The 27,113-nt window shown below is 51.1% G+C and overlaps 1 protein-coding gene across 10 annotated transcripts in view; it reads left to right on the top strand.

The window, feature by feature from the left end:
* The window catches only part of Nlrc5 (NLR family CARD domain containing 5), a 72,355-nt gene that overhangs the window by 30,464 nt on the left and 14,778 nt on the right, over positions 1–27,113 (top strand). For 5 of the 10 annotated variants that reach the window (XM_021654998.2, XM_060392183.1, XM_060392181.1 and 2 more), the window contains 21 exons: positions 614–676; positions 1,089–1,172; positions 2,926–3,009; positions 3,915–4,004; positions 4,921–4,989; positions 5,827–5,895; positions 6,890–6,982; positions 7,198–7,281; positions 8,029–8,118; positions 8,886–8,930; positions 9,602–9,691; positions 10,816–10,899; positions 15,378–15,461; positions 17,956–18,045; positions 18,310–18,372; positions 19,958–20,041; positions 21,389–21,472; positions 22,232–22,321; positions 22,592–22,657; positions 23,779–23,862; positions 23,951–24,034. In XM_021654998.2, the coding sequence (XP_021510673.1) occupies positions 614–676; positions 1,089–1,172; positions 2,926–3,009; positions 3,915–4,004; positions 4,921–4,989; positions 5,827–5,895; positions 6,890–6,982; positions 7,198–7,281; positions 8,029–8,118; positions 8,886–8,930; positions 9,602–9,691; positions 10,816–10,899; positions 15,378–15,461; positions 17,956–18,045; positions 18,310–18,372; positions 19,958–20,041; positions 21,389–21,472; positions 22,232–22,321; positions 22,592–22,657; positions 23,779–23,862; positions 23,951–24,034 (1,674 nt within the window). The other 5 variants (XM_060392184.1, XM_060392182.1, XR_009594582.1 and 2 more) reach the window with 5 other exon arrangements.

The following is a 27,113-nucleotide window of genomic DNA, read 5'->3' as shown; positions in this document are numbered from 1 at the left end:
GCTATTTAAATGAAGTAACTTTCACCCCATCAGGTGCATTTACCACCCTTCCAGGGCTCAGCAGTGGCCACAGGTGTCCTGTGGCAGATGACACAGTGGAGGAGCACATCTGTCATTGCAAAGGGTTCTGTTAGTTCCGATCTATAAGTTTATGGACATTGGCTTGTGGGATAGCCCAAGCTTCTCTACAGTCCCTGACACGCTCTTCAGCTCTTGGGAGAGTCTGGAAGGGCTGTAGCTCCCCACTACCTGGACCTGCCTGTGGCAGACAGTACCTGCTCCCTGTCTTCCGAACCAAAGGTCACATCAAAGAGATGCCATCATAGACCTTAGAACATTGAAACTGAATAGTCTGATGGGTTAAGTGACTTGCCAAAAGCTGCACAGCCACACATGGGGAAGGCCACATTTGAATAAAGGCTCCCTTAGACCTCAAGCCCTTTGCTCCTACTACTTTGCCTACTGGCACCTTGAGTACCTTCCAGCACCGTCTTTGCCGCTAACCCACGATGGGATGCTGCAGGGTCATCAGCCCCTGGGTGCCGAGCAGAGAGGTCCAGTCCATCAGGTCTGGCTCCTGGTCTCAGACTAGTATGTAATCTGTTCTTTTCAGAGCACCAGACCTACAGGACAAAGATGGACAGAAGAAAGAACAGAGCCGAAGCCTGGAAATCAGGTACCTTGGCAGGGCCCACTACCCTCAGAAAAGGATGATGGAGGGAGGGCCCTTTCCCAAGAGAGGAAGAACAGTCAGGAAGGAATGCGGGGAAAGCAGATGGAGGGACAGTGAAAGGGCATGCATAAGCAACTGTGTCAATAAGAGCTTCAGCCAGATGGACCCAGGCTGTATGTGGGGGCACTGTACTCAGAGGTCTGTGTGTGGTACCTCATGGGAAGCCCTTCAGGAGCCCCATGAATGATATGTATTACTCTGCTCTGGTAGAAGACACAGACAGACTGAGTGCCTTAAGCAGGATCACCCCACTGCTTAGAGGTGCACAGATCCCAGAGCTGTTCCCTCAGGACCCACCTGACTCAGAACCGGAAGGACCATGGTTTTCCCCTGACACCCTCCATTCCTATCCCAGGCTTCAGAAATGTCAGCTCAGGGTCCATGACGCAGAAGCCCTGGTGGAGCTCTTCCAGAAAGGTCCCCGGCTAGAGGAAGTGAAGTGAGTACCCTGGGAAGTGGGAAGCCGGGAGCAGGAGTGGCTTAGGGAGGCTGGGCAGGGCAGACAAGGCCTTACCATCGTGTGAGTGGTGTGGTGACAGTTGGCTGGGGAAACTTCAACAGTCAGAACATCTGTCACCTGTCTAGTATCACATGCTCATCTAGAAGCTGCTAGGATGTGTTTTTATCATCTCCTTTCTGTGATGGAACCACATTTTATAAGAGAAGGAAATGAAGGCACCAAGATAAATTTGTTGAAGATTAAACAGCTGGCAAGAGCCTGGTCTGAGGTTTCCAGCCCATCCTCATGAATCCTGCCACCACTTCCTTGGCCATCAGTAAAGTGGAACTCCTCCTGCTTTTGGGGTGACCTATTCTTTACAGGCATGATGCCTATCTCCTGGGCAGGGCTTTAGAACTGGTGGTGGTCATTGCCTAGTGATAGGAAGAGAGCTCCACCCAGACAGTCCCAGGAAGTCCTCCAAGGGATGTGTAGAGAGAATGGTGTGGTGCTCCAGATGGTGGCAATACATGCCTATAATCCCAGCACATGGGAGGCAGAGGCAGGCAGATTTTTGAGTTCAAGGCCAGCCTAGTCTACAGAGTGAATTCCAGGACACCAGGGGTTACATAGAGAAACCCTGCCTCAAAAACCAAAAAATGAAAAAAGAAAGAAAAGAAATGGGGTACTATGAATTATTTAGGAATGAGTTGGCCCCATCTCGGGGTGAGAGTCGCCTGTTTCATTACATTGTTTCATTGTAAGTCTAAGTCTCAGAGACAAGATTAAAATGTATCAAATGTGGGCCAGGGGGTGGCTCAGCAGATAAATGCATTTGTCATCAAACCTTACCATCTGAGTTCAATCTCCAACACCCACACGATGGAAAGAGCAGAAAGAGCGAATCAACAGCAAGTCGTCCTTTGACCTCCATGCGCACCCTCCCCCCACAGAATAACAAAATAAATTTAATTTTTGTTAATGATTAAAGGTCTAGAGGGCCGGCTTAGTGGCCGATTGCCTGCTGCCCTTCCAGAGGACCCGACTTCAGTTTCCAGCACTTGTGGTGGGCTGCTGTAACTGCCTCTAACTCCAGTTCCAGGGGATTCAGAGCCCCAAATCCTCAAATCCTGTGGGACCCAGAAGCATGCCACAACCTCCCCAGCCGCTTTCACCCTGCTGCTGCCCTCACTCAATTTCCAATCTAAACACACTGGCTTCCTCTGGGTGCTGTTGTGTGCTATGCCACAAGGCCTTTGAAGGTGCTATTCTCATTAGTGGGGGCAATTTCCCAAATCTCTCCCCAACCACTTATCTGTGGGATTTCAGGGATTTCCAGCAAGTAGTTAAAAACTCAGGAAAGCCTCCCTGGCCACACTGGGCCAGATATCATAGATTTAGAAAGGTCATCCCAAGGAGCAATAATGGATGTAGCAGCAGACAAGGAGGATCACAGGGGGGACCCGCGAGGCAGGCTGTCTGGGTTCAAATCCAAGCCCACCCCTGAGCAAGGCCCTCAAGGACTCCATACCTTGGGTTGCTCCACAGTAAGATGAATGTGTACGTGTTACTGCTTCGTAGACTGTGAGCATGAAATGTGCCGCCAGTGTAGGAGTACCAAGGTCATTGCCACCTGCGGAGCTGGCTGCCGATCCCTGCTGCTGGTTGTAAAGCGCACTCCTGGGAATGCGGCTCTGACGGGAGCCGAGGAGGGGCCTTGAGAGCATCTCCACAGTGCTTCTCTCTGTCTTAGTCTTTCAGGGAACCACCTGGAAGATGAAGGCTGTCGACTTGTGGCAGAAGCTGTTGCGCGGCTGCACATTGCCCAGAAACTGGAGTGAGTTGTACAACCTGCTGCTGGGGAACGGGAGGAGCCTTGAAAGAGTCCCATCTGGTCCCTGCTACCCCCTGTCCTCCGTGTCCACGGCCAGCAGTAGGAGCATTGCTCTACCCCTCTTCCTCTCTCTCCAGCTAAGTTGGGCTGTTGACTACACCTTGCTCTTACCTCTGTCCTGAACTGCTAGTAACCTCAGCATCTAATTGCCTGCACATGGGCAGTAGAACATCATGGCGGACCTGGCTCAGGTGGTCCTTGCAACAGCTGCTTGCACTGGGCCAGACTTGAGGCGCTGGGTGGGGGGGGGGGTGCTGTGCTCCTGGGTCAAGGCATTCGTGGAAAGAGTGGTGTGTTGGGTTAAGCGTAGGTTGTTGGAGTCGCAGCCCAAGAAAGCAGGGGGTACATGGTGCAGAACTGGGGCAGAGAGACACGGCGTTTGGAGGTGTTGTGTTGGGGTCTAAAGGTCCTATTTGGGTTGGGTAAGGAGTAGTGAGGTTGAAAAAAAAAAGATTTGGGCTTCAGCTTGAACTGTGTCATTCTCTAACTTTGAAACTCTGGGAAAGTGGGCCTCAGTGTCTCCATTTGTAAGATGGAGTTAAATGAGACCGTGCATGTCTAAAGGCCTTCGTATATAGCCCACTACGTCAGCCGTCCATGTTACTCCATAGACCCCAAAACTGAAGCTCGGAGAGGAGAGAACCCAGGGGCAGTGTTTACAGATTAAGGTAGAGGGCTTGATTCTCTGAGTGTGCATGTTTAGGGGGCGTCATACATCCCTTGGCTCACATGGCTGTAGCTCTTTGAGGGACCCTGCTTGGGGCCCCATAACCGCTAACAACTTCCAAGCCGCGACCAGGGGCAGGAGTTGTGTGCCTGCTGATACCGCCTCCTCCTTCTCTCCACAGCCTCAGTGACAATAAGCTCTCTAGGACTGGGGTGGCCTGTGTGTTGAGAGCCGTGAGCACGTGTGGGACCCTTGAAGAGCTGCGCGTCAGGTGGGAGCCACAACAGGGCCCCGTCACTGCCCTTCATCCCTGAGCCCCTGAGCTCCAAGTCTCCTCATCGGACTTTCTGAAGCTCCCCGTATTATTTCTGGCCTCATGCCCTAGGGACACCCCCCTCCCCCAAGAAGATGCTGCCGGGTGGCCTGCCCAACTGGCACAGTAGTGCAGCCACTGCCAGTGCTGTGGGTCCCCTTTTGGAGAACTGTCTGGGGCCCAGTGAAGCCAGCAGGGAGTGGCAGTAACAGAAACTGAGAGAACAGCTCTCCAGCTCCCCCTCCAGGTGGTTCCAGCTATGCAGTGCCCTCTGTGTCCCCACTGCCTGTGGGTGCTGCCCCCTTTCAGCTTCCTTCAGTCCCTTCCCAGCTTCTCATGAGAACAGTCTCCAAGTGACTTGTGACCACCTGTCCCCCTGGTCCAACCTCAGCTCTATCTCTATCAGTATGGGGGGCTGAGGACAGGTGTGAATGGATGTCAGCGCTTTGCTGAAAGCCTAGTTCTTGGTTCTCAGCTGCACAGAGGGTCTCTGTCCCATGCACCCTTCAAAGAGATGGAGGAAAATCAGGTTCTCTCACAAGGTAGATTGGGGTCCCCATTCACTGTGATCATTGAGATGTGCTGCATGTCACGGGAGACAGCACCCATATCCCAAAGCGCTGCAAGCAACTGACGAAATCCCCTCCCCCACCGGGCCCAGAGAAGGCAGAGAGGGCATGCTTTAGCCTGAGGCACAAAGCAGAACAGGAAAAATACAAAGTCTTTGCAGCAGGAAGGCTTCACAGCTCAAAGCCTCAGAGGAAGTCCTAGGAAGGGGCTTAGCTTAGGCAGGTGCTGTGCCTTAGCGGTCCCACCAGGTCAGGGTTAGACAAGGGCACTAAACCTCCTTCCCTCACCCCTCTCTTACCCATAGCCTGCTGACCAACACTGTGGTACTCACATTTGCCCGGGAGCCAAGGGAGCAGGAGGGGAGCCACAAGAGGTAAGGATGGAGCCGTGTCCTCCCTGACCCAGGGAAACCTTGACAAGAACTCACAAAGTAGGGTTGCAGCTGTACCTCAGATGGTAGAGTTTTTATCTAATGTTGCATGAAACCCTTGGCTCAGTTCCTGGCACTGCACAAATCAGACATGGTGGCACCTAAGCTACATGTGACCCTGTCTGAAAAACTGAAAAAGAACTCACTAAAGTCAGGCAGTGAGCAGGCTTGCAGGAGGCAAGGGTCAGATAAGGAAGGAGCAGAGGACAGACTCCTGGGAGGCCTGTGAGATAGGGTCTGTGTGGTACGCCAGGCCAGGCTGGGATACCCTGACAATTATTCATGGGAAACTTGGGTTTCTAGCCTAAATATAGAGAATAGCCTGGCCTGGAGCTCTAAGATGGCCAAAATTCCTATATTCCTTTGGCACAAGGACCATTAAGGGCTGTATGCCACCCTCCTTTAGGTGACTTCCAGCACATGGCCAGAAGAATGGTGCCATGCCTCGTGTGTCTCCACAAGCTATTGCACAGGGTCTGAACTCTGAGGGTTGGTAGGACAGCTGCCATCTCTACCATTCCTGATGGTGATAATGACAATGGTATTAATTAATGGTGACAGCAACCATGGGTGAACTGAGCGTTTACTCTCTGTGCGCAGCTAGCTAGCGCTAGACCGAGACAGCTCACACGTGCCAAATTAGTCCCAGAGAGAGGCACATAGCAGGTGAAGTCCCACTGGCTAAGGACAGAGATTGAAAGGTGGATAGTGAGTCTGGGACTGGACCCCAGAGCCAGAAGCAAGATGCACTCAGTGTGGCCTGGCTCTGTGTTCCTCCAGGGGAGCACCACTTGCCAGCTTTGTGTCTCCTGTGGCCTCTGAGCAGTCCCGGAGCTCTCCAAGGGTCAGGTATGGTGATAGTCTCTCTTCCTTGTCCCCAACCCTCAGGCCTGTCTCATAGGCTCCCTGGAGGACACCGCAACCTGCTGTGTCAAGGACTTACGGCCTGGCAACTTCTTCTTTCCTACATAGCCCACCCCTCAGCCACCACCCACTTCCCAGGCAGCCCCATCCTGTAGCTGCCTGCACCCGGGGCTGCAGAGACTCTGAATGGAGAAAAGAGGAGCCATGGGCCTCTGGTCTCCAATTCTGGGCCTCAGCCTGGGCTCACCTCAGCCCTGCCTCTTCCCATCGACACTATCTTCCTTTTGCTTCTCAGCCTGCCTGCCTGCCTGCGTTTTTATCTCATTCAGAATCTTGTCCTTTTTCCATGGCACTTAGTCTTATCCTCTGTCTTTTTGCTTTTTGTCTCTGTCTCTGTTACTGTCACTCTTTATCTGTGCCTTTCTCTGTCTATTTCTTTTCTTTTCTTTTTTTTATTATGTATACAGTGTTCTGCCTACATGCCAGATCTCATTCTAGATGGTTGTGAGCCACCATGTGGTTGCTGGGAATTGAACTCAGGACCTTTGGAAGAGCAGACAGTGCTCTTAACTTTTGAACCATCTCTCTATCCTCTCTCTGTCTAATTCTGTGTTTCTTTCTCTGTGCCTCTTTGTCTCTGCTTATGTCTGTCTGTCTGTCTATCTAGCTATCTAACCATCCATCCATCCATCCATCCCTATTGCTATCTCTACCTGTCTCTGTCTCTGTTTCTACCTGTCTCTGTCCCTGTCTCTGCCTCTCTATCCCCTTACCTCTGCCTCTCTTTCCCTCTCGTCCCCAGCCCTATGCCTCTTCATGCTATTTTAGGCATGTCTCCTGTCTATCTCGAGGTCATGTACCGCGATCCCTCCCTTCTGCCCGCTGGCTTCTCTGCCTGGCCCTGGGGGTGGGGGTCCAGCTTTGCTCTGGGCACAGTGTCTGGTGGGCACTGCAGGGCTGTGGGTCTTGCCCCTTGTAGGCTGACACACTGTGGCTTCCTGGCCAAGCACATGGAGGGGCTCAGTGAGGCGCTGAGAGCGAGCTGCCAGACCCACCACCTGGACCATCTTGAGTGAGTATCTGCATCCTTTGTAGCCACTCCTGGCTCCCAGAAGGCCACAAATCTAGACAAGAATCCTGGGGGAGTGATGTGCCCATGTCTGAATTGCAGCAATGTGGCCTAGTGCTTAGATTGGGTCCCCGGTGCCAAGAACAGCTGGGTGACCACACTGCTACCAAAGCAGAGCCTACTCCACCCTCCACTAACCTCGTCTCCTTCCTTTCCAGCCTGTCAGACAATTCTCTGGGAGACGAAGGGGTGGCCATACTAGCCCAGCTGCTCCCAGGACTGGGTTTCCTGCAGTCTTTGAAGTAAGCAACTAACCCTCCCCCTTCCCCTAAGGCCTCTAGGTTACCACCAGTGAGAAGGTTTTTTTTCTGGATCCTCTTCTGGGTTCAGTAAAGACGTAAGCAGAATGCCCTCTTCCCACAACAGCAGCACCCAGGCAATGCTCAAGAAGAGCACAACGCATGCTCTTCTCACCCTAGCTTGACCAAGTGCTGTTTCTGCTCAAAGGCCTCCCTCTGCACTCCAGCTTCTGCTTCTGCTTCTGCTTCTGCCTCAGGCTTCTCCAAGCAGTCCCTGGTCTCTCCATGGAGAGAAGAGATGTTTTTGTTCCTGCTTTTTTCTTAATTTTTTTTTTGAAGATTTATTTATTTATTATGTATACAGTGTTCTGCCTCCATGCAATCCCATTGTAGGTGGTCGTGAGCCACCATGTGTTTGCTGGGAATTGAACTCAGGACCTTTGGGAGAGCAAGCAATGCTCTTAACCTCTGAGTCATCTCTCCAGCCCCCTCCCATTTCTTTACCGGGTGCAGAAGTAGAGCTCAGGGGTTTCTCTGGGTTCCCGTTTTAGCTCTTGTCACCAACACAGCTTGTCACCCTGAGCAAGTTCCTGCCTGTCTAGCCCATCTCCTTGGCTGTGCAGTGAAGCTGGAGGGTTTCTCTCTGGTCACCTGGGGCTCACTGGGATCTGCCATCTGCTGTCAGAGACACATGCAGAGCGCACGCCTGGGTCCTTGGTGGCTTCCCCTTGTCACCTGTGTGCTCTCCAGCCTTAGCAGGAATGGCTTGTCCCTGGATGGCGTGTTTGGCTTGATCCCATGTATGTCCTCCCTGCAGTGGGTGTTCCACTTCGACGTCAGGTGAGTGGTACCCCGAACCTCCCAAGCTCCCCCACCACTCATAAGTTCCTGTGAGGCTCCCCCTTTACAGGTCACCTTGGGTCACCATCGGGGTCTTAGATAATACCAGGTACAGTGAGATGTGGAATGAACAAACGAATGAATGGATGAGTGAGAGAGTGAGTGAATGAATGAGTGAAAATCGTGGCCCTCATGGTCCCAGGAACAATCAAATTTCCCCAAGTTCTCCTTGGGGCAAACGTCTTCCTATTCTCCCATACTCTCCTGATTGTCCTTGGATACCCCTAAGCAAGCTGGGAGCTGGCTGGTGGCCTTTGGGGCTCGGGGACTGGCCTAACTGTGGCATCTCTAGAGCTGATGAAGCCAGAAGGAAAGGCGCCAGCCCCCCGACAGCCCTGAATCCATCCATATAGAAAGCTTGTAGTTTTAGGAGTACTCTGCCCATCATCCTTTCCCAGGAACCCTAAGAATAAAGCTGTGGCCGCAGGTGGACAGAGCAGGTCTCTAACTTTATTAGACTCTTTAAGGCCTTATTTGGATAGAGCTCTGAAGAGTGCCTCCTCTCCCAGTTCACCACAAGAGGGCGCTGAAGTAACAGGCCACGAGCCATGCAAGAGTCTTGAAGAACCATAGCCCTAGTCTTTGTCATCCTTTGATCCACTGTTATTATTTTTCTTGGCTGACAGGCCACCTCCTGGTCCCTAAGCTCCACTGGGGGAGTGTGCTGTTGACCTCTTCCCAACCAGCTTCCTCCTCTTCTCTTTCAGCCTTGAGAGTGACCACATCCTCCTTCGAGGAGCTGGGACCGGCAGGTGAGGAGAGGAGACCTGGGCCCTTCCTGTGGATGCCCCATCACCACCCTAGCACACATCCCCGAACCCAAGGACGAGCCCCGAGGTCTGGCGTGGTCTTGGGGGCAGTCACACGTTAATCTGTAAGCTCCCCCCACCCCTAGAAGCCAGGCTAACTTCTTAGCATAAACATATTTAACACTCCACAGGTCCTCCCAGCTGTCCCCTAGTGACGGCAGGCATCATGGCCTTGAACCCTGGCGGCTGTCCTCATGGCTGGGCTCGAGGAGGGGCCAGCTGGGCACTGACCTCACCACAGCTAACATGCCAGGCGATCCAAACCCCGAGAGCCCCAGGCTAGAGGCTCTTGGTTCCCCCTCTAAGAGCTCTATGGGATCCGAGGGCAGAGGAATTGAGAAACAGTGAGGCAGATGTGTGGTCCTGTCAAGCTGGTGGACAGTGAAGGCACTGTGCTCTGTCTCCACTCACCTGGTTGAGGAACTGCTGATTTCCCTTGCCCCAGCTTCCCTTTCATGGATCTCGGTTTCCCCACCTGAGCAACAGAGGACCTGGCTGGGATCCGATTTCCAGGATCCCTCCCAGTTCTGCCTCCAGGTGCGGACGTGCTGATGGTGTAGGAGCCCCACAGATATGGCTCAAGCTTAACGTGTGCTGTGCTTTCCCCCTCCAAGGGACGCACTAACTGGTGGGTGTGAACCAGAGTTTCCGGCTGGAGCCCAGTTACTGGAGTCCCGTCAGCGTCACACCTCCAGGAGCTTCCGGTACCGTACCCCATTTTTGTTTAGAGGGTTTGCAAGACGGGGAAAGAAAGAAGCACAGTACAGAGACCGGCCGGGCCTTATGGGTCACCGCAGTGGGACCAAAGCCTGACACTCTCCTTGGAGACGATGTCATATCTCTGAAACACATTGGATGCCCAGCTACCCCTGGCCATGGCTTGCCATCTGCTTTTGAGAGTTTCTTTTCTAGAAAGAGGTTCGCTTCACACCCCAGAAAAGTCTGGCCTAGGAGCTGGGGGGGGTTTCCCAACTGTGACACAAGGGGCTATATGTCCCCTCTGAGCCCTGGCATTCTCCCCTAAGGTGCCTAAAGTGGTGTCAACAGAGATTTTCAGAGAGAGGCTGTCATGCCCCAGGCAGGAGAGAGAACATGAGCAAAAGTCAGGACCAGGGCATCTTGAGAAGCATTGCTATGGAGCTGGAGGGCATCGAAGGAGAGCTTGGGCGAAGGCATTCCTTTTTGTTTATTTACTTATCTTTATTTTTTGCTTGAGAATAATAGGAGAACACTGAGGGTTTTGAGCTGTGGAGGGGCCAATTAGATTTGCAGTGTTGAGAGATGAGGTGTGGCCTGGAGAAACGACTCCACAGTTAAGAGCACTCGCTACTCTCGCGGGGGACCTGGGTTCGGTTCCCAGTGCTCACATAGCAGCTCACAGTTATCCAGGACATCTGACACCCTCTGCCATGGGTTTTCATGGGCATTGGGCATGCACTTGGTGCACATCTATACATGCAGGCAAAATACACTCTAAAATACACTCTAAAAAGATGAGAGGCTTGGAAGGTGATGAAGGACTGTGAGAGCAAGAGTGGGGGTCAGTAATAATGAGTAGTAAGTGATTCTAGAGAGTGAAGGAGCTGCCTGGGCTCAGGCAGAGGTGGTAGATGGGAAGGCCTTACACCACACGGAGCAGCTTTAATGCAGATATCATAATGGTGGCACAGGAGTGCTTGGAGAGGGGAGTGTGCCCTGTAGGGTATAGGACGTGATCTGAGGCCTACATTTCTGGGGAGGATGTCTGTTAGAAGGAGGAGGGTGTCCTTAGACAACAGGAGGCCTGTGTCCACTCTGATTCTCTGTCCCATCCCCTGCCCGTTCTCAGCCTTCAGGAGTGTCATCTGGAACCCCTGAACTTTGGCTGCCTCTGTGCCGCTCTGGAGAAATGCCCAGGGCCTCTGGAAGTCCAGTAAGTGACAAGACACAACCCCAAGGGCACAGTGTGGGCTGCTGTGCAGAAACCTGGGAGAGGACCCTCAGAGGAGACTTGATAGGTCTTTCCTGGCCTTCTTCAAAACACATCAGCTGTCCTCTGGGACTTCTAGTCAACCGTCTCCCAGGAGCCTTCCTAGTCTCAGGTACCAGGCCACACGGGGTCCTCTCCCAGACGCCCACGCAAGTCTCTCCCTCATCCTCTCTCTACGGCTAAGCTCATCACCTTTGAGCCCTTTGCCCCTGGACTACCTCACCCACTTCAAATTAAGGTCTTTGACCGTAATCAGGAGTTAGCTCAGCCACATAGAAGCTGGCTGATTTGAAGTCCCGAGCCTCGGCTTCCACTTCTGTGAACAGAGAGCCTTTCCTTGGGAGTCAGTTACAAGATTCCTATACGAGAATAACCTTTTAAGGGCCTGGCACAGTGGCGCACACCTGTAATCCCAGCACTTGGGAGGCAGACACAGGTGGATCTTTGAGTTCGAGGCCAGCCTGGTCTACAAAATAAGTCCAGGACGGCCAAAGCTACACAGAGAAACCCTGTCTCAAAACAAAACAATAATAACCTTTTAAAAACTGCAGTCCAGAGACCCCCAACTAAACAAACTCTTCCTCTCCCTGTATCATGGTATCATTTGTCACAGCTCTGTGTATTTTTTTTTTCTCATTGTATGCTTCATTTTTTTACTTTCTGGTTGCATCGTGTTTATCCAAGATTCTTGGAACTGAATGGGTTTTGAATTTTCTTCAGACTTTGGAATGTTTGTATATGTAGGATGAGAGACCTCAGAAAAGGGAATCGAGTCTAAACACAAAATTCATCAGTTTGATGTAAGCCCTATGTCCATAAGCTGGAAGAAATGCCCAGTGTCTATAACAGGCCTGCACTTGGAGCTGAGACCTGTGAGGACTGGAATTTTCCACCTGCACTGTAATGTCAATGCTCACACTGTTTCCGATTTTGTATTTGGGATTTGGGATGTTCAGATTAGTGCTGCTCCGCCTGAATCTGCAGGCTTATACCAGGAGCAGCCCACAGTCTCACCTGCATCGTACCTGCTTTTCCTTCTGGCTCCATCTCAAATCAGTTCTATTCCTTTGGACAAGCAAATCCATATAGATCCCTTCAGTGGGCACTTCCTATGTGCTTCTCCATACCAAACACACCCGGAAGGAGGGGTTTGTTTTGTTTGACAGGATGGGATCTGGCCATGAGCAATCTCCCTGCATCTAATTACTATTCAGTGACAGTGATGGTATGGCTTTTCCTGAGGGGCAAGTTGTGTAAGTCCGATTCATTAAAAAACATTTTATTACTTTTTATTTATTTATTGTTTGGGGAGGGGAAGGAGTGTGTGTGTACCACATGTGTACAGCTTGTGTTCGGAGGTCAGAGGAGACGTTTCATAGATCACTTCCCAGGGATTGAATTCAGGTTGTCAGGCTTGCTGGCAAGTGTCTTTCCCCTCTGAGCCTACTCACCAGTCCTCAGTTCAGTTGTGAAAAGTTTGTTCTAAGCTGGGCACGGTGGTGCATGCCTGTAATCCCAGCACCGTAGGAGGCAGAGGCAGGCCGATCTGATCTCTATTTATTTTTCTATTTATTTTTTGTACTTGTGTGGGTGTGCTGTCCTGATGCCACACGGAAGTCAGAGGAACTCACAGTTGCCCATTCTTACCTTCCACCGCGTCGAGCCCAGAGTCCATCTCACCGGCTCTCGATTCATTTTAAAAACAAATTCCTTCAGAGTAATTTTAGACTGCGTTTCGAAAGCGGTTGCAGAGAGGGTGCAAGAGAGTTGGCGACTCGTGCCACCTGGCGTGCTTGTCACCAGGAGGAAACCACCTGTGGCAGACGGCTGCCTGCGCAGGCTTTCTCGGCTTTCCCACCGAGATGGACCTCTGCCTCCTGGCTGGCGGTCTGCATCCACACTGCCGCCAAGCATTGTTTCCCAGCCTCCTCTCTCCCTGGAAGCTTCCCGTTTCCTTTTTTGTCTTCCATGTCCCCCTGGGTTTGGAGCACCCCACCCCATCCCCCCAGGTATTTTGTAAGCCATCTTCTGGCTGATTTGGGCTGTTTTTCTCCAAGTTAAGCTAGGGTCTGGACGTGGGGGAAGCATCCACTGGCCAAACTTCTTCCTCTGTCACTTTAGGCTGCCTGCTGTCAGGCTTTCGTTGACTTTGGCTACCTGTCGAAGCCTGTCTGTCACCCTTCCTCACCGTGAGGTTGCTTTTCCACGTAAACAGGCCTTTTCATTCTAGAGCCTCCTGGCATATAGAGACAGGGCAGTAGCCTTCAGGCACAAAGAGAAAGGCACAGAGGAGAATAAAGGACCTTCGGGATTCCCCTCTCCCCCAGGAGTGACTGTCCCATAACTCACACCCACTGCTTTCCCCACACACCACAGCACACAGCCCTGCACAGTGGCACCTGCCTGTGATCCCAGAGCTCACAGCTAAGGCAGGAGCATCAGGAGTGTAATACCAGACTGGGCCACACAGCTGGCTCCAGACCAGCTGAGATTACAAATCAGCACCTTGTCTCAAAAGCAACAAAAATTCACGCGCACACACACGTGTGCAAACATACACAAACACATGCATAGGTACCCAGTTATTTTAAAGCAGTAGTTTTCAGAGACTTTATCATCTTATTTGTAAATATTTTGGTATAAAAATCTATAAATGCATTTATCTATAGATTTTTATTTTATTTATTTTTGTTTTTGTTTTTTGACACAGGGTTTCTCTGTGTAGCCTTGGCTGTCCTGGACTTGATTTGTACACCAGCCTGGCCTGGAACTCACAGAGATCCACCTGCCTCTGTCTCCCTGAGTGCTGGAATTACAGGCCTGCACCACCATGCCTGGCTCTATCTCTCTCTATTTTAAGTTTCTAAAACAAAATCTTACTGTGTAGCTCTGGCTGGCCTGGAGCTAACTTTGTAGACCAGGCTGGCCTTGAAAGCACAGATCCACTTGCCTCTGCCTTTCAAGTTCTGGGATTAAAGGCATGTCCCACTCTGCCCTGAATTCTTATTTTTAATGTAAAAAATTAAAATATGATCAAACCTCAAACATGAATGATAACATCCCCGAATCATGCAATACATCATTCAGTGTCCAGCGGCCTTGCCTGGCGTGTTTTTGTAGAGTGCTTGCCCTTGCACCATGGCTGTCTGGAGCAGGATGCTGCAAGCCCATCTAGGTATGTGCAGACAGGCATCCGTGTGGTGTCACAGTGTCACAGTGTCACAGTGATGCTGCCCAAAGTGCTTCAGCGTTGTTACACTCTCGGTGCTGTTACGCTCTCACTGAATATCAGGCTGTGGGTTACACAGGGTTTGGAGCTGCAGGCCCTGTCCAGGCTCCATGGGAAAGAAGGGCGGAACAGAGTTGGAGGGGGTGGAGGTGAGATTGAGCACAATTCATATCTCAGGGTCCTCCCCAGCCCCCCAGCGTAGATTATCTCTCCTGGGACTCACTTGGAGGTCAGGGATGGTGGTAAGCTGCCCTGCTGTGGGCCCTTTCTACCTACCGGGAGACCATAATAAGTTGGAATGGGTCATACGTCCACCACTTTAAAATTTTCTGTAGACCCAGAGGCCATGATACTGTGGGCTAGTGATGTGGGGAAACCCCACACGGGAGGTGCTGTGGAAAGAGCATCTTCAGTGAAGGTCCACTCAAACACTGCCATGGTTCCTGGCTAGGCCAGGCCAGAAGGCTAGTCTCAGCCTGAAGCCTGTTAGACTTAGCTTCAGAACTGCAGGCTGCCCCTGCCCACACCTCACCCACGTCATCAGTGCTGCCCCACCCTCTTCTCCCAACCAGCCCATGAGCACAGCAGGATTGAGGGCAGTAGCCTTCAGGCGCAAAGAGAAAGGCACAGAGGAGAAAGTGCAGGGGTGGACAGAGGGATGAAGGCAGGAGGGAAACACGGCCCAAAGGGCTGTGGGGACAGGAAGTGACTCCAGACCCCTCACCCTCCCCCCCCCCCACACACACAGCAAAGGGCGAATGTGATTCTCTAGATATTCAGGACACACGGTGGCTGCAGGGTAGATGCTTGGACTCTCTCCCGTTCTGTCACACTGTCTGTACCTGCGCTGCGGTGATTAGATGGGTCACAGAAACCGACATCTCCCCGATGGGGTGATAGGTCACCGCCGGGGTGAAAATAGCTGATGACCCTCCACTCACAATCCTGCCAGTCCATGGAGTTTGTGGAGATCATCTCCTAGTCCCTGAGAGATCCAAAATGTTCACTAGCTTGTTAAAGAAAGACGCACAGAACAAAGCGATTTCATTTGTTCCATCCAGTGTGTCCAAGATGTCCCTGACTTGACCGAGTCTTAAGAGGGGATGCCGTCAGCGACACCTCTCTCCCCTCCTGAAGGCTCCGCTGTGAAGGCCCCCCCTCCCCCGCCTCATTCAAATCCTTTGCTTCACAGATTGTCCTGCAAGACCCTGAGTGATGAAAGCCTAGAGGCCCTGCTGCAGCATCTGCCCCGGCTGCCCCAGCTCAGCCTGCTGCAGTGAGTCCTGGTCTCCGGTCCTCCTGTCCAGCTGACCACATCCTCCAGCCTCTGTGTGGCAGGGCCGTCCTTCCTGTCCCCCTCCCCTCTCCCGCCACGGCATCAGTTTACCTCACACATCTGAGACTCGGATCACCTGCTTCACCCTAATTCTGTCTCCTCTGGATCTCTCCTGTGTTCTAACAGTGGGGTTGCCACGACAGCTCTCGCTCCGGGTTGGGACTCAAATAGGCCATGTGCTCAGAGCCTCATGAAGGATGGGAGGAGTGCGGCCAACAGCCGGTCACGCTTTTGCTGCCTGTGGAAAGGTCACCCACCCCTACGAAGGGCCCAAGCAGATGGAGGCCACGTATATGTCACATGCCATGTTCTTAAAGGTCACCCTGTCAAAGGGGAGGGATTTAAGCAGCATCCGTCAAAGTATTTAAAACTCTGTTTTCTAATTTCAGTGCAGACTGGTTAGAATTTAAAAAGGATTTACTTTAAATATGCTTCTAGCAGAGGGGGTTAGGGAGAAACATCCACAGCTGAGATGGAAAAATACAACAGGAAATTAAATCACAGCATTAATAGTGGCACCAAGAGCATGGAGGCTGGGCTCTGGACACGCACAAGGCTGCTTACATTGCCTCTGGGCACTCGCTTCTCTTCTGCTCCTCTGGATGGTGGGGAGGAGGGCATGCAGACGTGGAACGGTCAGCGTCAGGGTTGCCACACCAGTCACAGCTCCAGGTCAAGCCGCCTCGGCCCTTATTCCGCATCCATCTTTGGGCCCTTGCTTGGCTTTGACTGTTTCACCCACCCTCCTCGCTGCGGACCGGGCTCTGTCTGGGGTGCTATGGACACAGGAGGCAAAGGCAAACAACTAGGTCCTGGCCTTCTCAGTGTTTGCCTTGTAGTACAATGAGCCAAGCAAGGAATGATGGAGCCAGGTGGTGTCAGGGGGTGGAACCCAAGCCCTTGGGAAGGCTGAGGCGAGGGGATATTGAATTCTTGGTTAGCCAAGGCTATAGAATAAAATCCTGACCTCCTTCCCCCCTCCCCCCCAAAAAATAAAGGAAACAGTAACTCGGTACTTTTCTAGGTGCTAAGAGTCTGGAGAGATGACACAGATGATAGTGTGATCGTAGAGAGCTACAACCAACCAGGACAGCAGGGATCTGGCTCTGTAGGCTGTGAAGGGCAGGGAACCACATCCCCGACAGGAGAACAGCATGCTCACAGCCTCGAAGCACAGCTGGCTTGATGGGTTATAGGAACAGCCTTGATACACATGAGATCAGAGCCGCTGGCTGCCGGGAGCAGCTGGGAGACAAGATGGTGGGGGACATCAGGGCTGGTCACACAGGACCCAGGAGCCAGGGATTTGAAAGACAGAGGAGTAGTTTGAACTTTCGAAAGCCTGGGTTGGCTGCTGAGTAGAGGCGAGAGTAAAGGACAAGAGCAGCAACGGAAAGAGAAGAGCTGTGCCCCAGGAAAGATGCACCCACAACCAGGTCTCTAAGGCCGCCACGTGGGGTGTCACTAGGATTTGTCTCTCTGGCCTCCCCGCACTTCCTTCTGCCCATGATCTCTGCGGTAAAAATATAGGTAATCAAGCAGACTAGACAGCCATATTGGCGAGTTCTGGCCTCAATGGAGACTCTGCCTCCAAGAATACTGTAGAAGAGAGAGGCCAAGAAGATTCTTGATAGCAACGTTTGGATGTACACACACACACACACCTGCATGTGTACCTACTAAGAACATACACATGAGAACATGCCCGCACACCAGTTAAAAGAAAGAAAGAAAGAAAAGAAAGAAAGAGAGAGAGAGAGAGAGAGAGAGAGAGAGAGAGAGAGAGAGAAGAAAGAAAGAGAAAGAAAGAAAGAAAGAAAGAAAGAAAGAAAGAAAGAAAGAAAGAAAGAAAGAAAGAAAGAAAGAAAGAAAGAAATATAAGGGGCTGAAGATGGCTCAGTGGCTAAGAGAGCTTCCTTCTCTTACAGAGGACCCAAGTTTCGCTCTCAGCACCTTCATAAAATGGCTCACAACCACCTATAACTCCAGGTCCAGAGATCTGATGCCTTTTCCTGGACTCTCCGGGTACCCTGCCTTCATGCACACAGGTGACATACACTCGCATGGACACACATCCACACAGACATATAAATACAGACAAGTCTTCAAAAGAAAAGTTAAACCATAGCAGCGATCAGAAGCATGTCAGGCAGGATGTCCGACAGAGAAGAGAGAATACCAAAATTAGTCCCGTGCACCCCAGAAGGAGCCCGAAACTCGGAGGTTGTAAGACTTACTTAAGGCCACACAGCTAGCAAACAGAACTGGGGCTCAGTCCCCTGCTCCCACTACCCCTTTCTGCTCCTCTTGAGTCCCTGTTGACGTCCTTATTACCTTGCAGAGCTGGCAGCCAATATGTACTCCTCTTCCTGCCCCTCCAGCCTACTTGTTTCTTGGCCAGTGACCCTGCTTGTCCTTGTCCTTTCTTTCTCAGACTGAGCCACACAGTCCTATCCTCAAGAAGCCCCTTCCTGCTGGCTGACATCTTCAACCTGTGCCCACGAGTTCAGAAGGTCCAACTCAGGTAGGTGTCATGCTGGGAGCCCTAGGTCATGGAGGGAGGGTCCTGATGTTTGGTCAGAAATGCCCAAGCCAAAGGCAATGGCCTCAGGTTGGGAAGTGACAGTCAGTTCGCACTCACTGAGCACCAACGTGTGGCCCTAACATGGGAAGAAGAGCTCGGGAACAGAGCTCTAGCTGCCGACTGCCCCAAAGCCAGAGGCAGACACACCCTCTCTGCAAAGGGCTAGACGGCAAATAATGAGCCCACATGTCTACTTCACTACAGGTCCCTGTGTCATGCTGTCCTGCAGTTCAGCTCCAAAGAGGAGCAAGAGGGTGTGTGCTTTGGGTAAGTCTTCTGAACCATCCGGGGTATCCATGGAGATCAGGGACAAGCAGACCTGCCCTGTGGGGTCAGAGCAGAGAGCAGGGTGCCTGTTGCCAAATGTGAACTGGTTCCTTCAGCAGGAAGAATCAAAGGTCTAGAGGGGGACTGGCTGGGCCCAGGAGCTAACAGAGTCCGAATAGACGAGAACTCAGAGCCGGAGCTACAGAAAGGGGTACACAACCTGCCCACCCATCCAGCTGTCCAAGCCTAGTGCGGCCAGAGCCTGGGGCCTACTTACCCTTTGACTGTTGGCTTCCTCAGATATAGCAGGGTGCTGTGGGACAGCGGAACATTGTCAAAGCTGTACAAACTGTAAGGCACCAGGCACATGCAGACACGGGTGACCCTGCCTTGCCGACGCTCATGGTCCTTAAGGTGACAGAGACTATGGCACTGGAGAGCAGCCTTTGAATGCAGAGGCAGCTGAATGCCACTAGCTCTCTGTGAGACCTTGGACCCTTTGGGTCATCAACGTCTCTGTTGTGAAGTGACAGTCAGTTCGCACTCACTGAGCACCAACGTGTGGCCCTAACATGGGAAGAAGAGCTCGGGAACAGAGCTCTAGCTGCCGACTGACCCAAAGCCAGAGGCAGACACACCCTCTCTGCAAAGGGCTAGACGGCAAATAATGAGCCCACATGTGGTGACACATGTCTGTAATCCTAGCACTCAGGAGTCTGAAGCAGGAGAATCATGAGGTTTATGCGTTCAAGGCCAGCCTGGGCTACATAGAGAATTAATATCTTTTTAAAAAGTTTTTTTTTGTTGTTGTTGTTGTTTTGTTTTGTTTTAATTAAAGAGAATAGCCTGGGTGGTGATGGTACATGCCTTCAATCCCAGCAAAGGCAGGCAGGTATCTGTGAGTTGGAGGCCAGCCTAGTCTACAAAGCAAGTTCCAGGACAGGCATGGACACACAGAGAAACCCTTTCTCAACAAACAAACAAACAAACAAACAAACAGAAACCAAAATAAAAACCAAATCAAAACAAAATTAAGGAGAGTAATAATGATTTTTTTAAAAATAATTAGCTGAAAGTGTTATAACTCTCAATTTGGGGTTTTGTTTGTTTTGTTTTGTTTAAGATTGCTGGCTGGCCATGGCCCTTTCATTTAACTGGCTATGAGATTTCACTGTAGGCCTCTTAAATCAGACAGGTCAGTTGTCATTTTGTATCCCAGCCTTTGTAAAAACAGATGTCACCCTTATTCTCCCTCCTCGGTCTGAGTTTTCTTATTAGAGGAGGATGGACCAGCTCCAAGAGTGATCTGGAGTTTCTGATCTGTTGGTTTGGTGGGGGACCCGGGATTCACATTCCAGGTTCCCACGTGATGTTGGTGTGACTGGTTAGGGACCACACTGAGAATCACCCTTCCCATAGAGAGTGCACAGGCACTGAAGGGGGCCTGCAGGGAACAGGAGCTGTGTGTCCACTGTCTTCAAAGGACTCCTGGAGCTCAGAGGCCACACCCAGGAAGAGCTGAGCTAGAAGTGGTGTGAGTATCTGGATGCTTCATCTCTTGCTTGTCCCCAACCCGGCCATGCAGGTTCCCAGAATGCAGCCTCCGCCAGGAGCACATGGAGCCACTGTGCTATGCACTGAGTAGGTGCAAAGCCCTCAGCCAGCTCGAGTAAGTCGGGGGGAGGAAGGAGTGGAGCACACCTGGATGGGGCTGGAGAGGTGAAAGAACGCGAGAGCCCTTGTTAGCAGGCACCCTCGTGTGCCCCGCTGCTCTCAGGACCAGTTGTCAGGGGACAGGTGGGACTCTGGGTTTCATCTCTAAGTCTCCCCGGTCTGTGTCTGAAAGGTCACTTTACACCCGGAGGTGTATCTCCGTGGTATAACACTTGCCTACTAGGGACAAAGCCTGAGGTTCAAACTCCAGTACCACAAAAATCAAATGCAGCTCGTTAGAGTAATTGGCTTTGTGTAACAAAGCAATTTTAAAAATCCATCAGTTCTCCTCCTGTATGCATGAGCACCTCACACACGTGAACACCCACAGAGGCTAGAAGGAAGGGGTGTGAACCTCCTGGAGCTGGGGTTAAGGTGGTTGAGCCATCCTTTGTGGGTGCTGGGAACCGAACTCTGGGCCTCTGCAAAAGCAACAAGCCCTCTGAACTGCTGAACCACCTCTCTAGCCTCTGCTAAGCAATTCTTAAAAGAAAAGTCTGCAGAAAATTCCAAATAAACAAGTGTCAGGGGTACAGGACTGGAGAGAGGGTGCAATGGGTTAAGAGCTCTTGCTGCTCTTGCGGAGAACCCAGATGCTGTTAGCAGCGTCCATGGCAGCTGTCAATTGGCTGGAACTCCAGTTTGGCCTCTCTGTAGACACCAGGCACACATGCAGTAGACATACATACATGTAAGCAAACACCCATACAAATAAAAGAAAATTATCTTTTTTAAGTATCAGAAAGGTAGGTGGGAAATCAGATGTTCGGGACGCTGCGGTTATGTTTCTGAAGTTGTGCTGAGCCCAGCGATACTCTCCGGAGAGGGAGTAAGAATGATGTTCCGGTATAGTTTCTGATGTTAGATTCCTAATCACAGGAGGAAATCTGTTGGGTAATTGTATCCTCCAAACATTTGTCCCTTTCTTGGATCACTGTGGCTTCTAGCTGGCACTGGGGGGGAAAGCTCATTTGTTTTTCTCTAACTCCTAAAAGCCTGCTAGAGGAACCTGAGGCCCGTGAGTGATGAAGATATTGAAGGGGGTGATGGGACACAGTAAATGCTGGTTTTCTGTGGTGCTGGTGAGGGGACCAGAGCTGTTGGTGATGCTCATGGTGCTGAGGCAATGATGGTGCGGTGACAGGCAGGGTAGCTCGGGATGAGGCTGATGCTTCCAGTGCTGGGGCTGGTGATGCCGTGGTGATGACGAGCAGCAGTGGCAGTCAATGCAGTGGCCACAGGGACCATGAGGAGCAGGCAGAGTATAGTGTGGTCCATCAACACTGTTCCTTACTCCTTACAGCCTCACAGACAACCGGCTGGGTGACGGCGGGCTCAGGTGCATTCTGGGATGCCTGCCACAGATGCCCATCTCCGGGTGGCTTGAGTAAGTGAGCAGCCCCAAGACAGCCAGGGGATTTTTCTCCCTCAACAAGAGCGTAAGTGGGGGGACATCTCAAGGGGATCCGAGAACAAGAACCAGTGATGGGAAGGGACGGCTCTAACCCGGACCTACCCCTGACAACCTCCTCCCCTCAGCCTCCCCATGGGCAGATCCTGGGTCAGACACACAGGATAAGTTAGGGCTTGTGGTAGAGGAGACCTGCCCCTCCATGTTTCCTCACCAAGCTAGCCTGAGACAGGAGCAGCATCCCTACCAAGTTTGATGTGGGGCCTCAGCAGCCAGCTCCTCGTTAATCCCACTCCTGAAACCCTAACTCTAACTCCGTCTATGGGACACAAGTTTGGAAAGGGTCTGCAGCAAGGGAAGATTCTCAGGAAGCCATCCACTCTCACTCTGTCTCCTCACACAGCCTGTTGCTAGACAACTGAACTTGGCACTCTGAGAGTTCCTGATGCAGCTAGGGCCGGAGTGGCCTGATCAGGTTCCTCAATATCCCACCCCAACCCTAGGAATTACAGGTTCAGCAAAGGCAGCTCTGAAGGACTCAGGGCCAGGCGCATTTCCTATATAGGTAGTGTCCCTTCTGAGACTGTCTCTGTCTCTCTGTGTCTGTCTGTCTGTCTGTCTCTCTCTCTCTCTCTCTCTGGGCTTCAATGTCAGCATCTAGAGAATGTGTGCTTGGACACGTTGGGAGGGGAAGGCAAGGGGCAGGGACCCTGATGAGCCTTGCTTCTCTCCTAGCCTCAGTCACAACAGTATCTCTCAGGAAGGGGTCCTGTGCCTGCTGGAGACTCTGCCTTCCTGCCCTGGTGTCTGTGAGGTGTCTGTGAGGTAGGCTGCTAACTACTGACTGACCGGTGGTGGGCTACAAGACCCCCACATTTCAGCTTTACGATGTGTGGTTTTGAGTCTATCCCTGATGGGGTGCCACCAGGGTGGCGAGGGCCAGGTGACTAGAGTCTATTTCCTCATAGAATGAGGGTGGCAAAGGCCTGCCCTGCTCCCTATAGTCTCAGCCCCATCTCTTCCACACACTTCCGTCCCTGTGCCCTGGGTGCCCAGAGTGCTAGCTTGACGCCTCTCTGCCCTCTTTTCTCACAGTCTAGGCTCAGAGCAGAACTTCCGGGTACACTTCTCCAAAGAGGAAGGAGCCAGGACAACACTGAGGTAATACTGGGTGAGCAGGAAAAAGGCAAGGATTCTGACCTGTGAGGAATCCATGGCTTCCTCACTGGTTCTCTCTTCAGATAGCCTGCTTCTGACTTACAACCCGGCTTGGTTTCTCCAGATGAGTATTGATGTCCCCATTCCATTCCCAACACCACACAAACTACATTATACATATTACACAACACACGTGGCACACACATGTACTTTACACACAAAAATGCACAGACCCTACACATACTATCACACATTTCACACATAGACTATACACACAAAATATATACTACATGCTTATACATTCTCACACACATACATGCAAAGTACACATGCACACACAGACAGAGACACACAGAGAGAAACACAGACACACAGACAGGAGACATAGACACATACATACATACAGACACACACACACAGATACACACATACATACCCACAGACACACATACAGATGTATACACACACAGGGCCTTTGCTCTCCATCCACTCCCACCCCCACCCCCCTCACACCACACCCTACATAATTAGTCCTTCCTAGCCTGCTCACAATGGGCCCTGAGTCTAGCATCGTCTTCTCCTGCCATTTCTCAGAGAGAATTCTCCCAGCCCTCTGAGGCCAGCTTACGTGGCAGCCCCTCCTGGAGGTCCAGGAAGCACCAGCATCCCTGGCACCAGAGTGAACTTATTTGGGATCCTGCAGCCCCTTTTTAGGGACAGCGACCTAATTTACCTGTAGGTTACGGAGGGCAGGGCCAATGCCAATGCCCAGGCACACCCTCCACACAAGGAACCTGAATTACACCATTAGTCATAGGGTCAGGCCGAAGCCAGCTTTTCCTCCCCAGAGATAACCCAACAGCTGTGTGCTGGGGTCAGTCAGTGGCTGCCTGTAAATGTACCGTGAGGACAAAATAAGATGTGCAGCAGGCGGGTGCCCTACGCCTGGAGGCTGGCACTGTGCCTGTGGAGTCATGCTCCATGAGTGATTGACTCACAGCTCCTGAGGCAGTAGCCAACACCTGTCAGGCCTCAACCTAGGCCCGTATCCTTCGGGGAGACCGGGAGGAGAGGCCAGCAGCCCAAGCCCCCTCCTCAGGTTCTGCCCTCCCTTCTGCCGTCAGGCTACGTGAATGCAGCTTCAGCCCAGAACACGTCTCCAGACTGGCCTCCAGCCTGAGCCAAGCCCGACGACTGACAGAACTCTCGTGAGTGACAGGCCCAGCCCATGGGGTTCCTGATGGGTGAAGCATCCTGCCAGCCTCAGCCATACTGATAACTGGTCTTTGTCCCTAGGCTGACCAGGTGCCACCTGGACCTGCCACAGCTGACCAAGCTCCTTAGCCTGGTGACTCAACCAGCAGGGTTTCTGGGCCTCAGGTACCCTCCTGCACGTGGGAGGGGAATGGGGAAGCTAAGGAAGGTGGGGTTCCGCACGCACACACACCGCCCGGCCATTCCCTGTACTCCATAGGCATGTCTCTGTCTGAGTCATCCCAGGAGGAGAGGGAGGCTGTGCTCTGGGGTTAAAAAAATAAATAAATCATGCTTTGTGTATAGTTGAGTTGATAGAGTGCTTATCTAGCCTCTACGAAGCCTTGGGTTTTATCCCTAACTCCACAAAAGAAATAATAATTAAAAATCAATTTAAAACAATCCAAAAAAGCTCTGAAGGATACCTAATGGAAGATAAAAATAAGATAAAATGAATATGCTTACATGTTCACTATAATGTGAAAGCCTTCAGAAAAAGAACATACTAAAAAGGAGACAGAATAATCTTTAAAAACCCTCAGTCCATTTCCCGCATTTTGTAATTGCTCATTTTCTTCCATACTCACTTCACATTTGTTTGGCTAAAGTGTTTTAAACTAAAACGCAGAAGACCTCACGAAAATATCGCTTCTAAACACCTCACTATGAATCTCTTTAAAAATCAGGGGCTGGGAGGTGGCTCCATCGGCGAAATGCTCGCCTTGCCACACAAAGACCTGAGTTCTAGCCCCAGAACTGGAATCCCGAGAAAAAAAAGAGGGTGGTAATCCCAACGCTGAGGAGAATCACGCTGTATTTAGCCTTTTGTGACTGCCGTATTTCACAGAGCCTGCCCTCAGGGTTCTCCCATGTTGCTGTAGGTGTGAGAACTTTCTTTCTGAATAGTTGAGGCGTAGGCCAGCAATCCCAATCCCTGGCCGGCCAGCCAGCCTAGCCTCCTTGGCAAGCTCCAGGCCAGTGAGACCCTATCTCTGAAAACAAGATGGAGGGCCCTGAGGAACAACATTCGAAGGTGTCCTCTGGCCTCCTCATGCAGGCGTGCACACGTACACAAACACGCCCACGCACAAATGGGCACACACTGGGACGTGAACATATATGTATTACTTTTCTGTTGCTGTGCTAAGACAACATGAGCAAAGGCAACCTAGGAGAGAGTTTATTTTGGCTTACCATTCTAGAAAGGTGAGTGCTTTATGGCGGGGACACTTGGCAGCAAGCAGCAGACATGCCAACTCTAGGGAGCTGAGATATCACATCTCTAACCGCAAGCACAAAGCAAGGGAAGAGAACTGGAGGCAAGGTGAGGCTCGGAACTCTCAAAGCCCACCTCCGATGGCGTACGCCAACAAGGCCGCACCTCCTTCCCAGACAATGACAGCTGGAGACCTGTGTTCAAATGCCCGAGCCTGTGAGGGACATGTCTCTTTTAAGCCACCACAGTATAGAAACATAAACACCCACATACAAATGAATAAGTCAGGGTTGTAGTTCAGTCGGGACACCTGGGAAATCAACTGGCAATCCTTAGGGCCCTGCATTATCTGGGTGAATATGAAATTCTCACGTGGTCCTTAAAGAACAGTTGCCTGTGGGGGCCAGGTCCATACAGGCCCCTGGGCACTGCTGGTCCATGGCTCTGGGCTGCAACTACCCGTCACAGATAGTGACAGGCCTGCTGACTTCCTTATGTGCCCTGAAGCTAACCCCTGACTTTCCTAAAGTGGTAATTAGGTCAAAAGGCTCCATGAGATAAGCTAACAAGTTTGTACCTCAAAAACCTGGCTTCACGGGCCGCACCACGCATCACTGACTATACAGCTCAAAGATGGGCACATGAGAGCTGATTATTTTCCTTTTTTAAAATTAAAGAAGTAACATTTCTTTCTCTTTGTCTTTTTTTTGGGGGGTAGGGTTGTTTTTTTTAAGATGGGTTTTTCTATGTAGCCTTGGCTGTCCTGGAACTCACTCTGTAGACCAGGCTAGCCTCAAATGCAGAGACCCACTTGCTTCTACCTCTCAAGTGCTGGGATTAAAGGTGTGTATCACCATCGTCAGGCCAAAGTAACATGTCTTAAAATTATAGTCAAATTAGCCATGAGTACTGTCATGAGCCTGTAATTACTGCCCTCAGAAGCAGAGGAGCAAGAGGTCAAGGACTGCCTTGGCTACCTAGAATGTCTAAAGCCAGTCAGTCTGGTCTACCTCAGACCCTGTCAATAAACAAACAAACAAATAAACAAAGTGAAATGACAACTAAAAGAAGTGAACAAAAATTACTGCCATAACACAGTTAGATCTACGTATAGCTTGGTAATATTAAAGACTCTAGCCCTGATGTTCAACCAGTCTTCATCTTGCAAAACTGAAATTCTTTCCCCAGTGAACAGCTCTCCAATGCTCCACTCACCCCAGCCTCTGGCGTGAACTGTCTGTGAACTGGGCTCCTCCAGTTACTTCCTGTCAGAAGAATCACGCTGTATTTAGCCTTTTGTGACTGCCGTATTTCCCAGAGCCTGCCCTCAGGGTTCTCCCATGTTGCTGTAGGTGTGAGAACTTTCTTTCTGAATAGTTGAGGCGTAGGCCAGCACGTGGGTAACACCACAGTTCACTCGTTCACCTGCCGATGGACACTTGGGGTGCTTTCACCTTTCAGCCCTGTGCTGTGAATGTGGGTCTGCAAATGTGACTTTGTGTTCCACTGTTCAGTTTTTTCCCTAGATCACCCAAACAACACCTTAAAATAAAACGTTCCTCGCCTAAAAATAACGTTTTTAAAATTGGCAGAAAACCCAGACTAGCATAAAGAAGAACAATGTTTTTAAAAATAGTGCAACTGAGCTGTAAAGCAGGGCTGTTTTAAATAACTTTTTCTTACTACTAAATCCACTTGTACATTTTGCACAAAGTTTAGAAAACGGGCAGGGTGGTGGAGGCTCACACCTTTAATCCCAGCAGGAGGCAGATCTGAGTCTGAGGTCAGCCTGGTCTACAGAGGGAGCTCCAGGACAGACAGGGCTAAACAACAACAACAACAAAAACCTGTTTCAAACAAACAAGCAAACAAAAACAAAGTTTAAAAAAATGTAGAAAGCCAAAATCAGGGGCTGGAGAGATGGCTCAGTGGTTAAGAGCACTGGCTGCTCTTCCAGAAAGCCCAAGTTCAATTCCCAGCACCCACATG

This window comes from Meriones unguiculatus, chromosome 10, assembly GCF_030254825.1.
Source record: "Meriones unguiculatus strain TT.TT164.6M chromosome 10, Bangor_MerUng_6.1, whole genome shotgun sequence".
Taxonomy (NCBI): Eukaryota; Metazoa; Chordata; class Mammalia; order Rodentia; family Muridae; genus Meriones; species Meriones unguiculatus.
This window is presented reverse-complemented; position numbering and strand designations above follow the sequence as displayed.